This window comes from Quercus lobata, chromosome 2, assembly GCF_001633185.2.
Source record: "Quercus lobata isolate SW786 chromosome 2, ValleyOak3.0 Primary Assembly, whole genome shotgun sequence".
Lineage (NCBI taxonomy): Eukaryota > Viridiplantae > Streptophyta > Magnoliopsida > Fagales > Fagaceae > Quercus > Quercus lobata.
In genome coordinates this window covers 86,314,397-86,337,253 of record NC_044905.1, presented here as the reverse complement: position 1 = coordinate 86,337,253, position 22,857 = coordinate 86,314,397, and the positions used below count along the sequence as shown (strand labels likewise).

Here is a 22,857-nt window from a genome sequence, read left to right as displayed (position 1 = left end):
GTTTAACCCGCCTGACCTGTTTAATTAAATGATATTTTACCAATATACCCTTCAAATTGTTGGTATATAAACTTATTAGTTGTTGTGGTTTATTTTCTTTAACATATTGTGATTGATTATTTGTGATATTGAGATATGTTTTGATTTTTTATGGTTATTTGCGATGCATTTACTCGTTAGTTCTAAATTTTATATAATAATTTTCTTTTTTGGTTTTTCATAATTTAGATCAATTTGGTTAATACTAAAATTTGTATATTTTTGTTTCCCTTTGATAAAATTTGATAAATGGGTCGACATGACTGACCCATTTAATAAACAGGTTGTGTTAGGGTTAAGGAATCTTGATCCTTTTAATAAACATGTCTGATTAGTGTTGACCCATATAGTCGTATCCTCATTAGTCGACATAACATGAATCTGGCACACGAACATGAATTGCCACCCCTAATGGTGAGGTTAGTTGTTGTGATTTATCCCATTTAACCCATTTGACATGTTTAATTAAATGATATTTTACCAATATACCCTTCAAATTTTAGGTATATAAACTTATTAGTTGTTGTGGTTTATTTTCTTTAATATATTGTGACTGATTATTTGTGATATTGAGATATATTTTGATTTTAAATGGTTATTTGCGATGCATTTACTCGTTAATTCTGAATTTTATATAATAATTTTTTTTCTTCATAATTTAGATCAATTTGGTTAATACTAAAATTTGTATATTTTTGTTTCACTTTGATAAAATTTGATAAATGGGTCGACATGACTGACCCGTTTAATAAACAGGTTGTATTAGGGTTAAGGAATCTTGATCCTTTTAATAAACATGTCAGATTAGTATTGACCCATATAGTCGTATACTCATTAGTCGACACAACATGAATTTGGCACACGAACATGAATTGTCACCCCTAATGGTGAGGTTAGTTGTTGTGGTTTATCTCGTTTAACTCGTCTGACCTATTTAATTAAATGATATTTTACCAATATACCTTTCAAATTCTAGGTTTATAAACTTATTAGTTGTTGTGATTTATTTTTTTTAACATATTGTAATTGATTATTTGTGATATTGAGATATGTTTTGATTTTAAATGGTTATTTGCGATGCATTTACTTGTTAGTTCTGAATTTTATATGATAATTTTTTTTTTCATAATTTAGATCAATTTGGTTAATACTAAAATTTGTATTTTTTTTTTCTCTTTGATAAAATTTGATAAATGGGTCGACATAACTGACCCGTTTAATAAACAGGTTGTGTTAGGGTTGAGGAATCTTAACCCTTTCAATAAACATGTCGGGTTAGTGTTGATCCATATAGTCGTATACTCATTAGTTGACACAACATGAATTTGGCATACGAACATGAATTGCCACCCCGAATGGTGAGGTTATTGGTGCTCTGTCAATGCGTATACCACTCCCTTAGACAGAAGCAGAAGTGGAAGCCCTTGCATGTTGTAGAGCTGTCCAATTTGCCAAAGAGATAGGCCTTCAAAATGTGACTTTCAAAGGTGATACACAATAGTAATAAAGTTGCAAATGCTCTAGCTAAAAAAGCCGAAGATGGTATGGAGCTACAGGTTTGGCTAGAAGCCCTACCTGAAAATATAGCTCCCCTTGCCCTTTTTAATGTTCATTAAATGTTTTTCAATAATTTTCTTGGCTGTTCTTCCAGTTTGGATTTTCAAAAAAAGTGATAGGTCGTTATTAGTTGTTATTAGTTGTTATGAGCAGATAAAAATGTAATTTAAGTTTTGGATTCAAATTAGAACCAATAATAATTTACCAGATATGACTTATTGTGAAAATATTACAGACATAACACTTCTTGTTTACCTAACCATAAATGGTAAGAGAATCAAATGTTCTAGCTTTTTATTGATCATGCACTGTAATGCATTAAACGATGCGTACTGATTACAGGTTAAGTTGCTTCTCATGGTGATTATCGTCAAGTGTGAAGCATAGAACTTGCCTGCGTAGCATGACGTACAACTCAGCTCCACAAACAAATCCATCAATCAACTTTCATTGATTACAAAGAACAAACGTACCCTACTGTTAAGCCAAGCAATTTCGCATAAATTTATAACTTGACACAATTTTCTTCCGCCTGATGGATAAAAGAGTGGTGTACGTACGTTCTGGGATTTTGCTATTTGGACAGAGTCCTCCATTTTGCAGCAAACTAGTGTTATTTAATTTCAGCATGAAGGCCTGTGAAAACCGATATATATAGCATAAATGGTTCATGGTAAAGATGGTTTTTTTTTTTTAATAAATTTTTTAATGAAAAGATTGTAGCTTTATTAAGAAAAATATAAATTTAGTACGTATTGAGTTATAGACTTATAGCCAACTCAATGGAGATGGATTTTTCTCTATCTTAATTACAAAATTATCTACTTTCTCAGCATATTTCACCAAGATGTACATGTGTTAGTTTATTTCCTTGCCGCTCCACATGTGATACTTGGATTGACCTGAAACCTTGAAATTTCTAACATACCTGTTTAAGATATTGGATACAGGTATACAGCAACTAGTGGAGTGCAGGAATCCAAGAGAGCATTAGAAACAATCTTAGAATCATGTTAAAAAATCACATCCCGTATATCAAGATTTTATTTTGCCAGGAATGGTAGTTAGCGAACATACTAGGACTCTATGAGCCTAATTATTAATAAATTATCACTTATTTCAAAATTTAAAATTTTTAACAAATGCAAAGTGGAGAAAGATTCGAGCCCATTATAACTTACTCTAACGTCATAAATCATAGTAATAAAATACCACTTGTCCAAAAAAATAAATTAATAGAAGATAATTAATTAATATTCTAACAATAATTAATAGTCTAATAATATTTCAAAAGGCACGATTACAATCACTCACAAGTCACAAGAAGTAGTAATGTCAGCAAAAGTTTACAAGACTAACAATAATATGTTACATGAAGGTATCATCAACCAAATTAGACCAGAAAGGGAAAATAAAACAAACAGTAATCATTCTTATTCCTATCAAAAAAGAAAAAGAAAAAAAGTAATCATTCTTATTTATCTACTCTCCATCGGACTGATCGCTAAGCAAGCTTCTACCATTCAAGGAGACTCTAATTTCTTGGTTTTCAAGTCGTGGTTGTACATCTTGGAGGAGTTCTAGGAGCTGCATAATCATCAATTAGGAAAATAAATGTTCAATGAAAGAGATGTATTAATTAAATATGGAGAAAAATTAGATGAACTAATTCTTTTAAGTACTTAAAATATGTTATTACCTAACCCAACAGCCTCTGAGCTTTTCATCAAGCGAATACGCTTGCATGATTCTATGAACATTCTGCCATTCAAAAAGGGAAATAAATCATATGAATTAAAATTAAATTAAGAAGACCAGTTTCTTTCAATATCCTACAATTACAGATCTGAGGCCACTTAAGAGAAATAGTACCAGTTAAATTAGTTTAATCTAATTAATATTTATTATGCTTAATGGTAGCCTTAAATCCTTAAAATGAGTGAAATGCTGGAAATAGAAATACATCTTTAAAGAAGATGCTACTTGTAGAGACCAAATTGAGATAACACAAGACACAACACAAGGGAAGATTTGGTATGCAGTCCCGAATTTCTCAAAATGACAATGCTCTAGAAAAGGACACATAGTGAGTGTTTGGATTCACGTTTTGAGCTGTATTTCACGTTTGCGTTTTTCCTTTTATTTTATTTTTTTATTTTTTTTATTCACACGCAACATCTTTTAGGAGACAGTACACTGTTCATGTACTGTTTATGCACTATTTATGCACTGTTCATTACTATTTGTGCACTGTTCATCAGAAAAAAAAATATTAAAAATGGGTCTCACGGCACTATTTACATATTTAAAAATTATTTTGCTACTGTATTTTCAGTTTTCAGTTTCAGCAAAAATAAGTTGTATCCAAACGGACCCATAAATGAAAGTTCCTAAGTTTCCATGTCCCAACTCCCACAAAATTATCCAATTTTGTTTTTCTTTTAAAAAAACATATTGTTCGAATGGAGTCAGTATAACTGTATAATATTCAAATTGATGTACCTATTTCTAAACACAAATTAAAATCAAAGTATTTTATGGGAAAATTAGTAATAATTCTAGTATTTTCTTTACAAAAACTCTATTCCTACAAGCATAAAGTTGGAAAATGATCATCTCCAACTGAATCCTGTAATTCCTTCATATCTTTAGTTGGATGTGTGACATTTTTCATTTAGTTAAGTTTTAAATGTCACATATTTTACATCTAAATAAAAGTTAGAAGAAATTTGAGGATTCAATGAGAGAGATCTTGCCTCATAGATAACGGGTTTGTAGAAAATTCTTTTAACCCATTACATAACAATTGATAAAACTATCCACATGTATTTTTGGTCACATGACCCATTTAATCAAGTATATGACTTGTTAAAATAATAGGGCTTGGCTTATCTCTAATATTTTTTTAACTGAAATTTTCTTTTATTTTAATGAGAAATTGCCACATCATCCACTAACTAAATAAAATGTGAAGATTAAAACCCACTATCACTTGTCCTCGTGTATTTAAAATAAAAGAAGATCTCCAGTTAAAAAAATACTAGAAGTAAGTAAAACCCAATATAATAATGTATGTCCTTAAAACATACATTAATAATCATCTATTTTAAGAAACCTTTTATGAAAAATTGAAAAAACTATCAAAACAGTTAGTTACTTTTTTCATTTTTCCATAAAAAAGTTTTTAAAAATGATTTACTAATATATGTATTTAAGGCATACCTTAGTAAAACCCAAATAATAAATATGTATGGTTTTATAAGTCTTCAACCTGGAAACTTTATTCTTCTCATGATTACTAGTCACTTAATTAAAGGTTAGGTTAATTATATTTAGTGATGACTTACTTCCAAGGAACGTCTCCAACTAACATCCAGTCACCATCCTTATCTTCGTAGGTTGGCACATATTCCATTTCCTTCATTGGATCGATAACCTTGCTCTCATCCAGATAATTACCTATATATAATACCACCAAAATCAATAAGAATTTAAGCACAAATGATTAAACTACCTCTTATTATATAGTTATATGACTCAAAATGTCAAATGGTAATAATTAATATTGTCCCATAATGACAAACTCCAACTCCAACTCCAACAAATACTACATATTATAAGTAGCACATATATATAGTATAATTAATATACTCACCACGAATTTTGAAGCAAGTGAACATTTTCTCTAAGGCCATCAATAGCTCCTGATAGCTATTGTATGTCTCCAGGTCCACTTTACGCAGATACGGTGCTCCATCTACGGCTACTTTCACGTACTTGCAGCTCTCCAACGCCTTCTTTCTGTACGATCTCACTGGTGGCCACCCAACCACTTGGGTCCTTAAATACCACAATGAGAAATTATGTGTATATTTGTACAAATTAATCACACAAAATTTTCACAATGTTGAATAACATGCATGAAGACTTTAGTAGCTAGCATGCATATACCCTATTTAACGCAAAGAATGAACTATAGCCGCTTATCATGTATGAGCTAGATCTTTGTAAGCTAGTTCGTTTGTATTAGCAGATGACCTTAAAAAGCGAGCGTTTTAGGCTACTCTATCATCTTTGATGATCTTTCATTTACATATAAAAGAGCATCTAAAATCATATTTGTATATATGCAAAACTCATGTGCTTTTGAACATAAAATATTCATCGATCGGGCGGATCTAGAAGTTCCCGCTTACCTTCTTAACTCAATCAATTGCCTAGGAAAAAAAAAAACTTTTAAAAAACCTAAACATAAATTTATAGAAAAGCTTAAAGCGTTCTAAAACCTTGGTAAAAGCCGGTGTAACAATACTAAGTTATACTTAAGGAGTGTCTTTAAAATTAGTCTAGAGAGTAAATCATCTTCTTTTCACCATCACTATTTTCTTTTTCTTGATAATTTAAGAGTGGAGAGAGGAAATTTAACCTGAATGTCTTAATTAGAAAGGCCACCACAAAGTGCTGAGATTAATTACAAAACTTTTGTATTCATCATAACTAATTAGGAATGTTTGTTATAAACTTTTTTTTTTTTTAATTACTTTTTAAAACCTCACTACATCAATACAACTTAACCAACTTTCAACAAATAAACAAATAAGTTTTGATTGTTTTGCACTTAACAATATCCATATCCTTTGACATCATTTTTACATTCTTTTAAATTATATGTAAAATTTGAACACTCAAATATGGATATTGTGCAAAACATTTTAGAGTCGGATAGAGTAATTACCCTAAACAAGTAAAAATCCTTCAGCCAAAAAAATAAATGCAACACTTTTTCTTTGAATTAATTTTAATGAACTAAAAATTTATATAGGTCCAAGCTAGCTAGCTAGTATTCTCTTACTTGGAAGCTGGGGTTTTGCAGGTACCGGAGACAACATCATCAGACCTGTCGTCAACCTCGTCAGCATGAGCTTTGCCACGTGGCTTACTGGTAGATGTTCTGAGGTTAAGATCGACGGTCTCGATGAATCCACGTTTGGTACAGAACTTTCCTGCAGGTGAACGAGTTGGCTCGCCAGGTATTCCTAAGGTGAGCTCGGTGTCCTTGAAGGTCAAGGCGGAGGTGACGTCAGACTCCGGCGAATCCGAGAGTGTGTCCGGTGGCATAGTGTAGGGCTTAGTGGGACCAATCACAAGTTGGGGTATGAAACTACGAATAAATCCTAGTATATGATAATAGTAATAATTTAGTACTATCAAATTTTTGTGTTTGTGTGGTTTTTGCTTGTGAGTATGCGTGAACGAGTGGATGGGTGTCGGGGGACATATAAGGGGTTGGAAAGCCTATAAGACGAGGCCACGTGGGGGTGTGGATTGGGGGATGAATCCATGTAGATGCGTGTACTGTGGCTGTGAGAATGTGGATGTGATTGTGATGATAGCAAAGCTTGGAAGTTTGGGCCCCTTGTCGGTACATTCATTCTCAATCAATTCACTTTCAACTCTCCCACCCACTATATTCGCTAATCTGCTTTCAACTATTGCTGTTATCTTAATCACTAGTATTATTTTATCATTAGGTAAAATCTAGATACAATAAATCAGATATTTGGTTCCAATTGAATTCAAATATTTTACTATGTTGAATTTGATTGTCTTTTATAATAAGAAATAATGCTATTCATTTCTTATTAGTCAATACAAATAAGTGTTTGAATTTAATTAAGAAATTTACGTATTGTATTTAAGTTTTATTTCTTAACATTTTGATTATATTTTTTAAAAATAATACTATTCATCTTTCATTAGTCAATACAAACAAGTGTTTGAATTTAATTGAGAAACTTGCGTATTGTATCTAAATTTTATTCCTTAGCATTAGGGTTAAAAATAAGTAGAGTTAAGTTGAATATTAAAAATTTATAATGATTCATTTTGATTTAAACACAAGTTGAATTCAAGTTCATCACAAAGCTCTAGTATATGTTTAAACTTGATTTATTTTCTTGTCAAATAAACACGAGATTGTTTATGAGTTATTTGATTAACTTTTTTTTTTTTTTCATATGCTATAAACATTATGACTAATATATATATATATATATATTTTACCTTTTCACAAGTCCATACCATTAATTTTTAACTAAATTATAGCTAAAATTATATTATTTGAGTTAATTAGATAGTATAATTTTCGTTCATGAAATACAAATTATATTGACCTGCCTTTTATTAGTACCAAATTGACAATTTCCATTTTCAATAAATTATAAAATAGTAATTTGATATCTTATAAGCTTGTGCACCAATTTACATAATCCAAATAAGTATTCTTTATGCATATTAACAAACTAAAAACAAAAAAAAATCCCTAATAAGTTGATCTTGAACTATATATAAACAGTTAAATTTATTTATAGCCCTAAGTATATTTTTGGTTGGAACTTATTTTTCTTATGTATATAAAATATTTACACACATATACTCTCTTTTTAAAGTTATAATTTTACTTTTATCAATTTTTGAAACTAATTTTGATAGATTTATTTTACCTGAAAAATAAGATACACAAAATTTAATATGGCAAAAATATGACTGTAAAAGGTTGTATATATACAAAACAAAACAAAAGTCAAGCCAAACAAATACTTGATCCCCTAAAAAGATAAGTAAATGAAAAAAAGTGAGGTTCAACTTGGGTTGCAATCCAGTCGAATCGAACTGAGTAATAAACTTTTATAATTAGTTTATTTAATTTTATTTGAAACATTTTAGGCTTGGTTCATTTTTTTTCTTTTTTAATTCTCTACTCTCAGAGTAAAACCATTACTATAATTTGTTATATCTTCAAATATTATATTTTGACAATTAATAACTAAATAATAATTGAAATTATATTGTTTGAGATAATTAAATAGATTAGCTTTTCTATAATTAAGCTTATAATAATTAGATTCACCAATTAATCTTGTATGACTGTAAATTATGTATATTTGCAACTATATATGAAATGAACTATTGATTATCAAATAAATTTAAAATAATAACTTGATATTTTATGAACTTATTTACAAATTTAAACAATCCAATCTTAATTATGTATAAGTATATTTTACATACATTTACCATTTTTTTTTTTTTTATACACATACACAAATTGAGTAACAAGTTATGGACACATTTTTATGTTTAAGCTTGGTTCTTTTAAATCATGTATAAAACCTGACTTTAGTTTGGCTTATTTGTTAAATAAAACATAAACAAGTGTCTACGTAAGCTAAGTATGAGTTATTCATAAATAGCTCGGCTCATTTACCACCATAAATCCAATACTAAGTTATAGACTACCATTGGAGAACTTCGTACATAACCAATAATAAGAATGTTTTTTTTTTTGATAGGCCAATAATAAGAATGTTGTTACAATAAACTTCACAATTTGTGTGTGTGGTATATTCTGTTAGGAAATAAAATTAACCGGTTTCACTTCACATTAAATATAATTTGTATTAGTAAATAATACTAGTTTGTAATCCCTATACATGCATGTGGGGCCCAATAATTTGTGGCTCTGGCCCAATTGTTCATTAGGGCCCCAGGGCCCGAGCCGAGGAGGGTTATAGCCCAGGCTCGGTAATACAAGTACAGAATGGCCATGGGATACAGCCAAGGACGATTCAGTCCTCAGCATGTCCGAGATCTCACCGGAAGGAAGGGCAAAAACGATATAGGACCAGCTTGGAAGAAAATCTAAAATATCTAGGTCTATAGAAAAGGATACGCTAAAAAGTATAACGACCAGGGAAAGCTGCCCTTACTGCCATTCAATATTCTGCACCTGACAGAGCCATACTCTTCAGCTTTTACAACCACCCCCAACCACTCTGGGCATGGGCTGATGGGACAAGTATCAATCTGGGAAAAGTCGATTCTACACGTGGACGAAGGATAAGGAATACATGCGAGTATAAAAGGAAAGGAAAGGAATCCAGAGAGCCAGCTGGGGAAAAATGGCCAAAAACCAGAGCCTCCCAGCCCGCCTCCAGGAGAAAGACTCTTAGGGCGAAAACGACTTAATCATGTATGAACGCCACGGAAAACCCACCGTTTAGTGACCAAGGCCTAGCCTTTCAAACCCACGCTCTATAAATGATATTGTTTGGGCCTTTTTATGTACGAACCCAGAACTGTTACGGTTCGTTACGAATCGTGTCCTTACAATGCATAATTGCAATCAAGTATTAAAATTATTCATGGTTTTTTAGAAAGTAGTCCAAAAATACTTATAATTAAATATTATAACTAAAGAATTTTAATAATTTTGAATGAGAGATTTAAATTTTGATTTTTTTTTTTAAAGAACATTAATTACTATGTTAAATAAATTGAATTGAAATTATTTGTCAATAAATATATATTGGTAATGGAAACTTAAGAAATAACCACAAGATCTACATATAAATTACCAATATTAATCCATTATGAAAAATTAGCCTCATATATCACACGCGTTTTGTGCATGCAATGAGACTTTTTTTTTTTTTTTGAATTTAGTGAAATAATGTTTAAAAGTGAGATAAAGATAGTGTTAGTGTCCTAATTTTTAGGATTTTTTACTACGCGAGAGTTTATAAAAGTTTGAAAGTCTAAAACTTAGGTACTTTAAAAAAAATAGTAAATTACTTTTTTTTTTAACTTGTTTGTGTTTTTAAATTTAAAATTATCTAACTAAAAGATAGGGGTATTTTAGAGAGTTTAAATATTTGTGTGAGGATATTTTAGTATAAAAAATGATGAAACCCAAATAGGGAATCCTCTCATTAGTATATGAAAAAATATTTAAAAATAACATCTACCCTATTAACATGATATCATATCATCAATAAATTTTTCATCAAATTTTGTGTTTGAATTAATATTAAATTTTGGAGTTCTAAGAAAAATTGGATTAGTTTCAAATGGGTTGTAAGTAGTTTAAATGGAATTTTAAATAATTTAAATAGATTGAAAATATTTTGAAACTCGAAAGACTTTTTACACAAATTAAATAAGAATGAGTTTAAAATCTAATGTGAGACATTTGAAACAAAAAGAAGTAGATTTTGAAATATAATGTCACATTCCAACTCATTATTGACATGATATTGTTTACTTTGAGTTGTCCCTCACAGTTTTAAAACTTAAAAGGTCTCATACCAAGTAGAGTCAAAGATATTCCAGATAAAAGTGTAGGATCTCCCTTTACCTAAGTGATGTGGGACTTAGTCAAAATTTGGTTATTCTTTACCTTATCTCACTTAAGAGGTTTTTTGGCCTTTTGGGTCCCACAATCTAGCCCATCAAGAGCCACATGTTCTTGTGTGGTACTTACCTACCACCCCACATTATGTAGGGATCCACTTTGATACTATTCTGTCATGCTTAAGCTTGCCATTGGCATAATTTTTTTACTTTGTGTTACCCTCACAGTTTTAAGGGTCTCATGCCAATTAGAGTCTCAGACGCATTCCATATATTTAGGTGATATAAGACTTAATTAAGATTTTATTCTTCCTCACCTCGTCCCACTTAAGAGATCTTTTAACTTCTAGATCCCATATAAACTTCTGATTGGCGCCACCCCTACTCTCATTTTAAAATGTATGTCTCAGGCGAAAAGAAATACCATTTTGGCGTTTCAAAGGTCAAATTCTTTTTCAAAATCTTTTTACTTTATAAAGTTTAAACTTAAAAGCCCCCTACATTCAAAGGTGTTTTGACCTAAAACGAATTTGCATGTGCCTATTAATTAGCCGTAAGAATGATTTGGGCTCAAGCTTAATTCAAATTTATACATAAAATTATAAATTAAGGGTTGGCCGGCTGGCCAGCTGTCCATATTCAACAATAATCTTATTGTCCAGCTACAAAATACATAGAAAATAATGAAAGAAATGAAGCACATCCCTAGCGTGATTTATGATAAAGAATCCATTTCTTCGAACTGTTTGTACCTTTTCAACTCTTTAAAACCTCATTATTTTTTATTTTTTTCAGATATAAAACATTTTCACAAAAATAAATTGAACTAAATAGATACGTACTAGAAAGACTTTGAAAAAAATAAATATAAAATTGAGATTAACTCAGCTTTTGCATTGCTTCCAGCAGTGCATTGTAGGTTGACCTAAAGCTGTTATATAAACAAAGTTGGGACCCAAGTCTTTGAAGATTTCAAGTCAAGCTAGGGAAGAGCTGCATTGCCTTGACAAGTCCGACAGACATGTGATAATGTTTGCTTGTTGGCGACGTGTCGTTTTCCCATTCAACGTTTCTGGAAAATAAAATAAAACAGGGAGCGGTCAAGACTCAAGATACTGCGGCTACTGGTGAATACATCTCACTGCAAAACCGGTAGCCGCACGCGGCTTTAGCCACTGTCTTGCCATCTCAGGAAATTTTCATTTGAGGCTCTTGTTAAATCTCTTTCATATTTAGATAAACTAATTAAACTAGTTTACCTAATAGGCAATAATCTATCTAACCCTGAATTGTTTTTATTCATTCTAGGTCATTAAAAAAAAAAAAGTATTATTTTGATTGGCAAATTATTCTCGTCTTTCATTCTTATAATTCGTTGTTTAGTTCATCCATCATGTGCAAAAGTGAATTGGGTTTTTGTACTCTTCTATATATACAGTTAGGATTGGGGCTTAATCATGTGACGCCTCATGCTGGTATAGTGGACTTCTTCATGTGCATGCATTAGTTCACAAACAGAAAGCATTAGAAAATTGGCTCAAGATTAATAAATTTCTTAATCACTATTCTTTATGTGTAGTTTAATGTGTGATAAGTGCAATGCATCATCCAGTCAATTCCTCAATAGACGCATAAATTGCCATAAGAGTGATACTAGGAATACTATTAATTTTACTATATCTCCTTTACAAATTGATGTATTACCCATCACAAAAAATTAGTAAGTCAAACATTCATTTTTATATTTTTAGAATTTACTGATCAAATTTATTGCCACATAAGTTTGTAAAGGTTATGTAAAAATATTTTTAATATTTTTAACATCAGGTAGTCATCATGCATGTCTTGTTGAAAACAAATGCACAATATGCTGCAAATTTCATATTGTGATCCATTTGTTTAATTCAATTTGTAGTAAATACCAAAAAAAAAAAAAAAAGCAACATGCCATTTAACTCTAAAAACTCAATACCCATATTTCACTAAAGTTTAAATTAAAGAGGTTAGTATTGGAAATTTGTACCCTTTTATATAAAAGACAATTTATTAAATGACGTTTCTTTAAAAATTTGGGTTTTTTAAAAATACCAAAATGTGATAGACGGAATATCATTCTTTGAAAAGTCAATAAGTAAATTTCCTAACTTACCATTTACATTATTTAATGAAAATAGTTTTAGAAGTGTGTATATTTTTATTTAAAAGACAAATATGTGGGGTTCATAGATTTGTCCCAAACAATTTTTAATATAAAATCTGTAGATTACTTTTAGGATGCTTTCAAATTAAATTCAAAACATTGTAGAATTTGTAGATTACTTTTTTTTTTTTTTTTTGATAATGATAAGGGGTATAGAGCTTATGTACCCTTTATATTTATATATATATATATATATATAATGATAAGTTTCAAATTTGAAGCGTGAGACTTTTTTTATGATAAAGATAAACTAATTAAGAGATAGCAGAATTTGGACAAATCTGTAGGGTCCACTATTTTCAATTTATTTACAACTATACAGTTATAAAAAAATTTTGTATCATAAAAACATCATCTCAGTCGTTTTCAAAATCATGTTTTGAATAAGGAAAATAGGATACAATTTTCTAAAAACTGTATTTAGAGAATATCAGCCAAACAATAGATTCAAGTGCGGGACTCACCATTTTATAGATTGCAAAACAAAAAACTTTATTTAAATACTCTTACCAAACATGCCCTAAAATATAATTGATTTTGATATTTAAAATATTTAGGGCTTGTTTGGTAAGAGGATTTAAATACAATATTTTGTTTTGGAAACCATAAAATAGTGGATTCCACACTTGAATCTTTTGTTTGGCTAATGCATTCTAAATACAATATTCAAAAAATTAGTTCCTATTTTCTAGGTTCAAAACAAGATTTTGAAAACAATTAAGAGGATGTTTTTAAGATACATAAATTTTTTTTAGCGGTACAGTTTTAAATAAATTGAAAACAATGAGCTCCACAGATTTGCCCAAACTTTTTTATCTTTTAAATTAAGGAACTTGTTTTTATCACAAAAAAACTCTCACCTTTCAAATGTTAACTTTATCACTATCCAAAAATAAAAAAGAAAGAAAGAAGGAAGGGTACATTAGTTCTATATATGTTACTTACTGTAACATATATGTTATCATTATCAATTTTAAAGTTTATCATTATCCAAATAATAATAATAATCTATATATGTTACTTCCTGTAAAATATATATATATTTTTTTAAATATCTCAAACTTGAAATGGTCTCCCAAAAATCAATGTTTTTATTTGTTTTAAGTATTTAGAAATTTGTTTTTAAAAGTGGGAGCTAAACACATACTAATGTAAACATTCTAAACACATAGTAGTTTCACATTTTATTTTTTTGAAATTACTTTCATACTGTTTTGAAAAAAAAAAAAATTGTTTTATTTATTTATTTTTTCTAGCTATTTCCATTCCTATTATAAACCCAACTTTATATTTTGGATCGGGCGCATTCTTTTCAAATAGCATATTATTTTTAAATAGGCAAACCAGGGCAAGCTGGCGGTAGAGGTCTCCAAAGGAATGAGAATGGGGAGTGGATCAAAGGGTGTGCTCGGAATTGTGGGAATATGAATAGCATTATGGCAGAATTATGGGCCCTCAGTGATGGGCTTATGATGGCCCAGAAGAAAACATTCCAAGTTTAATTGTAGAACTTGATGCTTTAGCAGTAGTTCACCTTATTAAAAACTCCAAAATCAATTTCTCACTTGAACCTCTACACACCGACTGAAAGAACCTATTGAGGACCTTTAGCAATCTGCAAGTGGAACCTGTTTATAGGGAAGCAAACCAATGCACGGATGCTTTGGCTAGAATAGGCAGCACTAGTGTTGACGCTTATATTTTGTTTATTAATCCGTGGTGGATCAGCTATGTACCCTTGACAAAGAGGGAATGTCTTGTACCAGACTTATTTCTATCTAATTCCAACATTCCGTATTTACCCCAAAAAAAAAAAAAAATTAAAGGTGTAAACTTACTACACTCCTGGTCCAATTTGTTTTTAAGGCTCCAGCTAGTTATTTTGCTTGTCCCACAAATCCATAAAGGCGTTGGATATCTTTTTCGGTCCGTTTCCGTTTGCATGGTCATCGGCCTATGGGCTAGAGATTTAGGATGGTCTTCTCGCCTAACCATCCTCGCTCTTTACATTTGAGTTGGGTATTTAGTTTCCTATCGCTATCGTTTAAATCACAAGCACGTGAAATTCAATCTTGAATCGCAATCACAAATCTCGATCAATAATATCATCACTGACTGCCAATAGCTCAAATACAGGCCTTTCGGCGTGCCCACTTATATTTATTTCCCCTTTAGCGTAAAACTCAAAATCAGCTCCATAATTTGGTTGAAAAAAGTAGACAGGATCTAGGCAATACCTATCTTTTTCTTTTATCTTTTTTTTTTTTATAGAAGAATGCAATACATGTGGGTACTATATGGTTGTGGAAACCACATCTAGTGAAAAAAATGAAGCATATGACGGATGCACAACATACCAACACCTTAAGGAAACTCTGGTGGCTGGTTTTGGTAGAGTTTTTTTAGCTACATTGACCTGATCAGCTTTCCAAGAAGCCAAATCATCACCGGCACTGCACCGAGATCAAAAATCATCCGCAACACCACCGCGGAATTCTATCATATTTAAGGTGAGTTATTGGCGGATGTGGATTGTCAATAAGAAACTTGGGCACCGTATTTAAGGTGAGTTATTAACGACAAGCGCTTGAAGTGTGATGTTTTTTTCCTAATGGTTTATCCAGAAGTTTCTTTCTGACTACCTATAAAGTATAAACTAGATCAGGAGTCAGGAGAGATTGGCTCGTGTCTGTCTACATCGTTAGAAACTGCCACTTAACAATAGAATCCACACGGTTTCACCCTGCCGTATGGTTTGGAGAGTTGAACAACCTTGCCAGCCACAACTTCTAAACGAATCCCTCAATTTAATGGTCAAATCTTCGCCTAACTTTTCAACCCAAATAAAACACCAATCCCCCAAATATAGGGGTAAGACGACCACCCTAAGATTTAAAGAAATCTTTCTTTTTGCCTACTCTATTCTACAAATATATGTACAAGTCTTCTTTAAAAAGGAGGAACTCATTAAAACACAAAATGCTAAAAATACAAGCTGTTGCATCCAAACACAAGACACGTTTTTAACTGAAGTCAGATCAATGATTATTGTAGCAATAAATGGACATTTATAGCTATTTCTAAATAACAAAGAATAATAATGAAAAGAAAAAAAAAAATTATACATGTCATGCCATTAAATAAGACAACTCGCCCTGGTATCCCAAACAGCTAAGGTTAACTGCCAGAATGCAGACATTTGTCCTTTAGCGAGCCTTTGAGAGAGAGAGAGAGAGAGAGAGAGAGAGAGAGAGGATACAGCAAGGGCTAATTACAATGGGGCTACTTTTCTTTTCGAGGGGAGACAAAAGAGAAGGAATATATATATATATATAAGGAAGAAACATATATAAATCCAAGAAACACATGCAGGATTCTACACAAGTGAGGAGCACACAGAAGGGAGGGAGAGCATTGCCATTCCAGCACTCACAAAATTAAGCGCTTTCAGCTGGAAGCTGACCAAAAGTCCCAAAGTTTTTGGCGTATTTGGGTCGCCACACAGTCCTTCCCCTCACAATCTCAGCCCCGTCCTCAAGTCGAAGCAGGTGCTGGCACTCAATGTCAGCAAGACTAGCCAAATTGCCAACACCATTGCTAGAGACGGCAGTCAAAGACTGCAGCACACTGTCCTTCCCACACTCCCTCCTATACTCCAAAGTTATACCAGCAAGCTCATGGCTCTCCAAGATTGGCAACGGAGCACTCTGCAACATTTACCATTATTAACTTCTAATTAAATTGACAAGAAAACTTTCCAACAGATATTAGATACTGAAAAAAAATAAATAACATCAGAAATCCAGATTCAAAGGAATAAAGATAACAAGTAAATGTTCCATGATTAAATCTCCTGCTGTCAAGGAAAGCAAAATAAAAGAAAAGAAAACATATAATCAACAGAGTTAAAATAACACGTGATGTACTAATCTAATACTTCCAGTAATGCATAAAATCTAATACTTCCATCGCAGTACTGAAATCACAGTACTGCGATGGAAGTATTTAACACAAGTACATGGCACCCTAAACATAAATCTGAAATGCCCACTTTTCTTGCTGATTAAACCAGGAGATGTTATGTTTATATAGTTTGCAATGCACTGCTGAGGCATCACTGCAAACACCTGAAAAAGACATGAAATTGTTCACCAAAGCTCAGCACAATTGTAGTCTGAGAATTCATGGTCAGGTGGAAAGGAGAAGGAACCTCTCTGCCAGCAATAAATCAATCGAAGAGGTTAAAGATGACAACTAAAAGACAAACATTATTATGTGGCAATGGCGAAAGGCCACAATGGACACTTTCACGAAGACATGTACACATGACATGCTGCACTGAAGTGACTACAACCTTGCTGGACAACCAAAGTGATAACTACACCACACATGACCTCAAATGGACTTATACAGCCTGGCAATTAATTAAGGTTGTTGGGGAAGGGACTTAGGTTGCATTTGGCATTGGCTTAAAAAGCCAGCATTTTTTACTATTTAACTTATTTTTGCTACTATTAATGAGTCTCATTGCACTTTTTAGTACTATTCATGAGCTGTACTATTTCAGCTACTTTTTAGCTTTTATCTATAGTACTTTCAGCAAAATATTTTCAATTTCACCTAAATAAACTATTCCCAAACGGACTCTTATTATTAAGTAAACTACATATAGGTTGAAACTCTCTCTCAACAAACCAAAAAAAAAAAAAACTACATACATTCCAAGTATGGCAAACATACTCCTAAAGAATTAGCAATAAAATTGCAGCTTTAGGATATGATTTAGCTAAAAAAATTAGCTTTAAATTAATAATTAAAAAAAAAAAAATTCTTCTTGAAAAAAAAGTAAGAATTCTTAGCGTACGAATTCAACCGTTTCTCAAAAACAGCAAATCAATCAGTACCACTCAAAAACAGGTTTGCAGAGTCACTGCTGTCATCTATACTTTTATTGAATAAACTAAACCCAAGAGAAGGTTAGCCCTGGTCAGACCAGTTCCGCTATTCAATCCATTCAGAATTTTATTCCGGATTGACAATCTTCAGACAGGACAGGCAGTATTAGCATGCATATCAAATCTAGTAAACAGGCATCTAAGAATAAATAAGGATAGAGAGCAATTGACAATCTTCAGAGAGGAAAGGCATTATTAGCTTGCATATCAAATCTCGTAAACAGTCATCTAAGAAAGATAAGGATAAAGAGCAAGGGAGGGAGAGGGGGAAGTGCAAATGGGTGATCTAAACAAATCAATTTTGCTTGGACATTTACCTCAAGAATCCAGCCAATGTACTTCACATTGTTAACATGCTGGTTGACATCTAAATCACTCCATCTAGGCTGCAAATCACAAAGGGGGAAGAACAAAAATCAGAAAGCAACACGTGAGCAGCAAGGCAGATAAAATTTTAAAATAAATAAAATAGAATGTAAATTGACTAATTATATTGAAAGAAAAAACTTACAGCGAGACCAGTGCGAACATAGTCCGCAGTGTTGTCGTCAAGTTTTTGTAGTTTTCTGCTATCCTCTTCCACAACAGGATCAGAATCCAGAAAGTACGGCTCTATTTCCCCTCGAACTTCTTCCGGAATCTTAGATAACTTCCTCGTTTTTTTATTCATCATCACCCAAACACTGCAAATCATCAAAAACAAAAACACAATCATTGAAAACCCAATCAATCTCTTTAGTTGATAGCATTTAGAGTATGCAATCACACCACAATGCATGTTTTATAGATGTTAAATAAATAACAAATAGTAGATGATTATTTGTTTCATTGCTTCAATTGTCATTTCCCAATGTACACAATATATAAAGTAAAACAGATCAGATTACATGTTACAATCCCCCTTCCAACACCACCATGCAGCATATTAAAAAGCTATATCAGACTACAATTTATCAGCAAAGAGCAGAGAGAAACAGTTTAAAAAATAAATATTAATTTCGAATCAAAATTAATATCCTACCTCGAGGCTCTTGTTAGTATTTCCCCAGTTTTGTAATCGCGTACAAACCAATTACGCCGCATACCATTCTTTCCAGATGGACCAACCGAAGTGTCCACTTGAACAACATCACCCCTGTAAGACAAAAATAAATTAAGCCCATCAAACTCTACTAAGCACTTTCATGATACTACCTACAAATCAATTTATAACCTATAAATTCTGTTACTGCCCAGCCTTGATGAAACTCCATACAGTTCTTAGCTAAAAACAGATTATATAACTTGCACACAAAATTATTTTAGACCAGTTGGCTAATGTCAATACAAAACATATTTATAATTCAAGAGTTTTGAAATGTCAACCCCATACTATAGTAAGAGTTTCACTAGTGGCATCTCTGCATTGAGCTTCTTCCCTTTACAAAAAAAATATACATGAACTCAGGAAATCTGAATGCAACTTCATAAATGTACATCATTTCAGAGAAATAAGGGCAAGTATATAGCATTCCTAGCTCATAAAATTCTGGGGGGGAAAAAACTACCCTACATATGTAACAAAAACCAGCAATATTCATATCTTAATATCATTAAGTAAAAGTACAAAATTAAGTAAACAAAGCTAAGCTCGGAGCAAGTTCTTTGCTATGGGGCCAGCCCCATGAACATCATCATATGGAAAATAGCAGGGTAGGGGATGAAATCCTCAAATCAATATATGAAGCCAAACACAACATGTACTACATAAATGAATGATAAAACTATCATCTCATGCACAACAACCATTAAAAACGGCAACCTCCATGCATGAAGAAGTGACTTACCAAGTAGGATAGCGATCAACCACAACCTGCATCCGTGCGACCACCCATATCAGGTTCTTTTTGCACATCTCTGGTGTTGAACCAAAGCCATCACCAAGGAGTCCAGCAGTCTTAACATGATTAAGAGCAGTTTCCTGCAGCCAAAAACAAAAGGAACAAAAAAAAAACCAGCTTGTGAAGAAGAAATCTCATTAACATACATATATGCTGTTGCGGAAAACATAACAACCCATTAAAATTTTGGTTTCCTGAAGTGGTTTTCATATTCCTCCCTACAAAAAATCTATATCACAAAATTGAATTATTCAATACTAGTACCTGTAAATGATTCATTAACGTCTCTATAGACGCTGTCCGATCAGCACCTATTTCATATGATCTAATAGAAAAGTTCTGGCGGAAAACAAAACCATCCTGGACAATTCTCCCTAGACCAAATGGATCAATAAGCAGGTCCATGTCGGGCCGCCTCGGTTTCCAATCAAGCATCATCCACTGCTTCTCAGCAGCCAAGAAGATAGTGGTGATAGCAGCAAGAAGCATACTCCAATCAGGCAGTGTGTTAATGAAAGTCCTTGGTGGCGGTGAAGAAGAAGAGGAAGAAGAAGGAGACATTTCAACCTCATGCTTCACAGTTTCCACAGGTGTTGTCAAACTAACTGAGCTACCATTTATTTTGGGAGGAGCTTGGGCATTTGCCTTAACCTGCAAGCCACCAGAAGAAGTCGATTTCGACTTCATTCCTCCCAAATTCGCAAGCTTTTTCGGCTTGGAGCTGGGGTCCGGAGCCGACGGAGAAGGGACTGGAATGAATGCAGAAGTAGCAGCTGTGGCAACCATGTTGAATTTTTTTTTTTTTTTACCCAACAGTCAATTAAAGATTGTTAACAATCCGAGCTCTGATTCTGGCCAAAAAAATAAAACTTTGTCAGTGAAATTTTATAAGCAAAAGCTTCAGAAAGAACACATACGCTTAATAATGAAGCAATATGAAATAAAACCATATAATTAAAACAAAACTGGAATCTTCAATTCCTTCTAACAAATTACACAAGGACAAAAATAAAATACCCAAATTCTTTACCGTTCACTGTTCAGATAATGAAATTATTCGAAATGTCATAAGCAAGTTTCTGATTAAAAAAATTAGGAAAAAAAACACACACACACAAACACACAAAACATAAATTCATATTTAACATGTTCCGAGAAATTTACGCTATCTAAATTGCTATATTTTCAAAAATACTTTAAAAGAAAAAACCTTCTTAATTTCAAACGAAACAGGAACTCAAATTTTGACATTTTCCACAGTTTTTGCTTACTTCGGTAAAACTATCCTAAAATTCAAAGCCAGTACGAAAAAGCACATTTATACCAAAGTAAATTTCCTAAAAAGAAAAAAGAAAAAACGATTCTGATTGCAAATCAAAGCCATCAAAAGGAGAATTTTTTTTTTTTTTTTTAAAGAATAAACAGAAAATTTTGAAATTCGCAACCATCAATATTATCGAATACAGACCCATACGTAAATAAGGAGTAAAAAAATAGCAGATCTGAACTGAAAAACTATTTTTTTTAAAATAAATAAACATCCAAGAGCTAAAGCAGAAGCATTTCAATTTGTAAACAATTAAGGAAACTAATAATAAAAAATAAAAAACAAAAAACAAAAATAAAAGAAGACAAAACTTCTATTCCGCGTTTGGTTGCCGATAAAATGATAGAGAAAATGGGAAGAGAAACTTAAAAAATGAGAAATCCAGATCTCTCATTATTCAAATGCCAGCAAAACACCAACATTAAAATTAAGCAAACATCATTTTCCTTCCACTGCCTCCACTTTCCCGGCAACCAAACAGAGGACAACGATGGCCAGTAATTACAAATGCCACGCGCGGATCAGACCAACACACACACACACACACACACACAAAACAGCGAGAGAAAACGAAAGCAAAATTCAAAATCTCTCCCCGTCCGTACCTTCAACAGCGACGAAACTAAAAGGAAATGAAAGATTTTCGAATCAGTGGAAACAAGAAACAATGAGAAGAAGCGGAGAGAGGGCTCTTATGTCATTTCGGATCCGCAAACACTTTTCTTTTCTCTTTTCTAGACACTTATCTCTAGGGTTTACAATCTCAATCTTTTAAATTATAAAATATATATGCGCTTGTTTCTTCTTATAAAAATTTGGGTTTTGGTTTTGGCTTTGGTTTCACTTTCCAAAATAGCAAAGAGAAATTTGGAGAGAGAAATGAGAAATGTGGGACTTTAGGGCCAGCGGTTGATTGGGTGGTGGGGAAATGGCGTTTAGTAAGAGTTTATTTATATAGTAGTATAATAGTATCCACCTGTCTCTCCCGCCGCTCTCCTTCAAAGCCCACTTTCCCCAACACGTCTCTCCTCTTTTTCCCTTTTTCACCTTTTTGCCCTTCCTCCCTTCTACGTATTTCTTCTTTGCCTTTTCTTTCTTTTTCTTTTTCTTTTTCTTTTGTTACTTTCCCCATTTGGGTTGGGGTTTACTCATCTAAAAGTTTGGGTAAATGGTTTATCACTTTGCTTGTTAATGAGGTTTTGGGTTTAAAATTAATTATTATTATTGGCTCATATTAATGGGTGCTTTTAGGATAATTATTAATAATAATTTTTTTTAGAGAATAATTCATTATTTTTTTTATACAAGATATAAATTATACTCTAACTAACCTAATTTAAGTGTATATATATATGTGTGAAGCTCATTTTTGAAAATTTGAATTCCAGCCCTTATCCTCTATACTCATAAACACTTAATACATATGGAATGACTCATATAATGTATGAGCCGTGCATGTCTTTATTTTTAAATATCAAGAGGTAAGTTGACGAAGAGTAATACTTACGTAGTCTAAGACCATTATTGCTTCAAAAGTCAGGACTATGTAAGTTTTTTCTCTTGGCAAGCAAAGTGTTCTAATACATGAGACAACATAGTATATTCTAATATATGGGTCAATAACCCGAACACACTACATTTATTAAGCGGGTTAATACAACACAACTCACATAATAAACCGAGCACAATCCATTTCAACCCATCTAA

General features: G+C 32.1%; 2 protein-coding genes across 3 annotated transcripts; both read right to left on the bottom strand.

The window, feature by feature from the left end:
• Positions 1-2,846: 2,846 nt before the first annotated feature.
• Positions 2,847-6,831, bottom strand: LOC115956703 (auxin-responsive protein IAA1-like). Its single transcript, XM_031075010.1, has 5 exons — positions 6,449-6,831; positions 5,252-5,436; positions 4,944-5,055; positions 3,296-3,357; positions 2,847-3,183 (listed from the first exon to the last, which is right to left on the bottom strand). The coding sequence occupies exons 1-5, from the start codon at positions 6,712-6,714 to the stop codon at positions 3,146-3,148; spliced, it is 663 nt and encodes a 220-aa protein (XP_030930870.1). The 5' UTR covers positions 6,715-6,831; the 3' UTR covers positions 2,847-3,145.
• A 9,158-nt stretch (positions 6,832-15,989) lies between these two features.
• LOC115976982 (palmitoyl-acyl carrier protein thioesterase, chloroplastic) lies at positions 15,990-22,086 on the bottom strand. 2 transcript variants are annotated; one of them, XM_031098586.1, is made up of 7 exons: positions 21,756-22,086; positions 20,088-20,674; positions 19,770-19,903; positions 18,965-19,078; positions 18,455-18,626; positions 18,261-18,329; positions 15,990-16,695 (listed from the first exon to the last, which is right to left on the bottom strand). In XM_031098586.1, the coding sequence occupies exons 2-7, from the start codon at positions 20,607-20,609 to the stop codon at positions 16,426-16,428; spliced, it is 1,281 nt and encodes a 426-aa protein (XP_030954446.1). In that variant the 5' UTR covers positions 20,610-20,674; positions 21,756-22,086; the 3' UTR covers positions 15,990-16,425. The 2 variants fall into 2 exon arrangements, with proteins under 2 accessions (XP_030954446.1, XP_030954447.1); XM_031098587.1 differs by having other exon boundaries at positions 20,088-20,668.
• Positions 22,087-22,857: the final 771 nt, after the last annotated feature.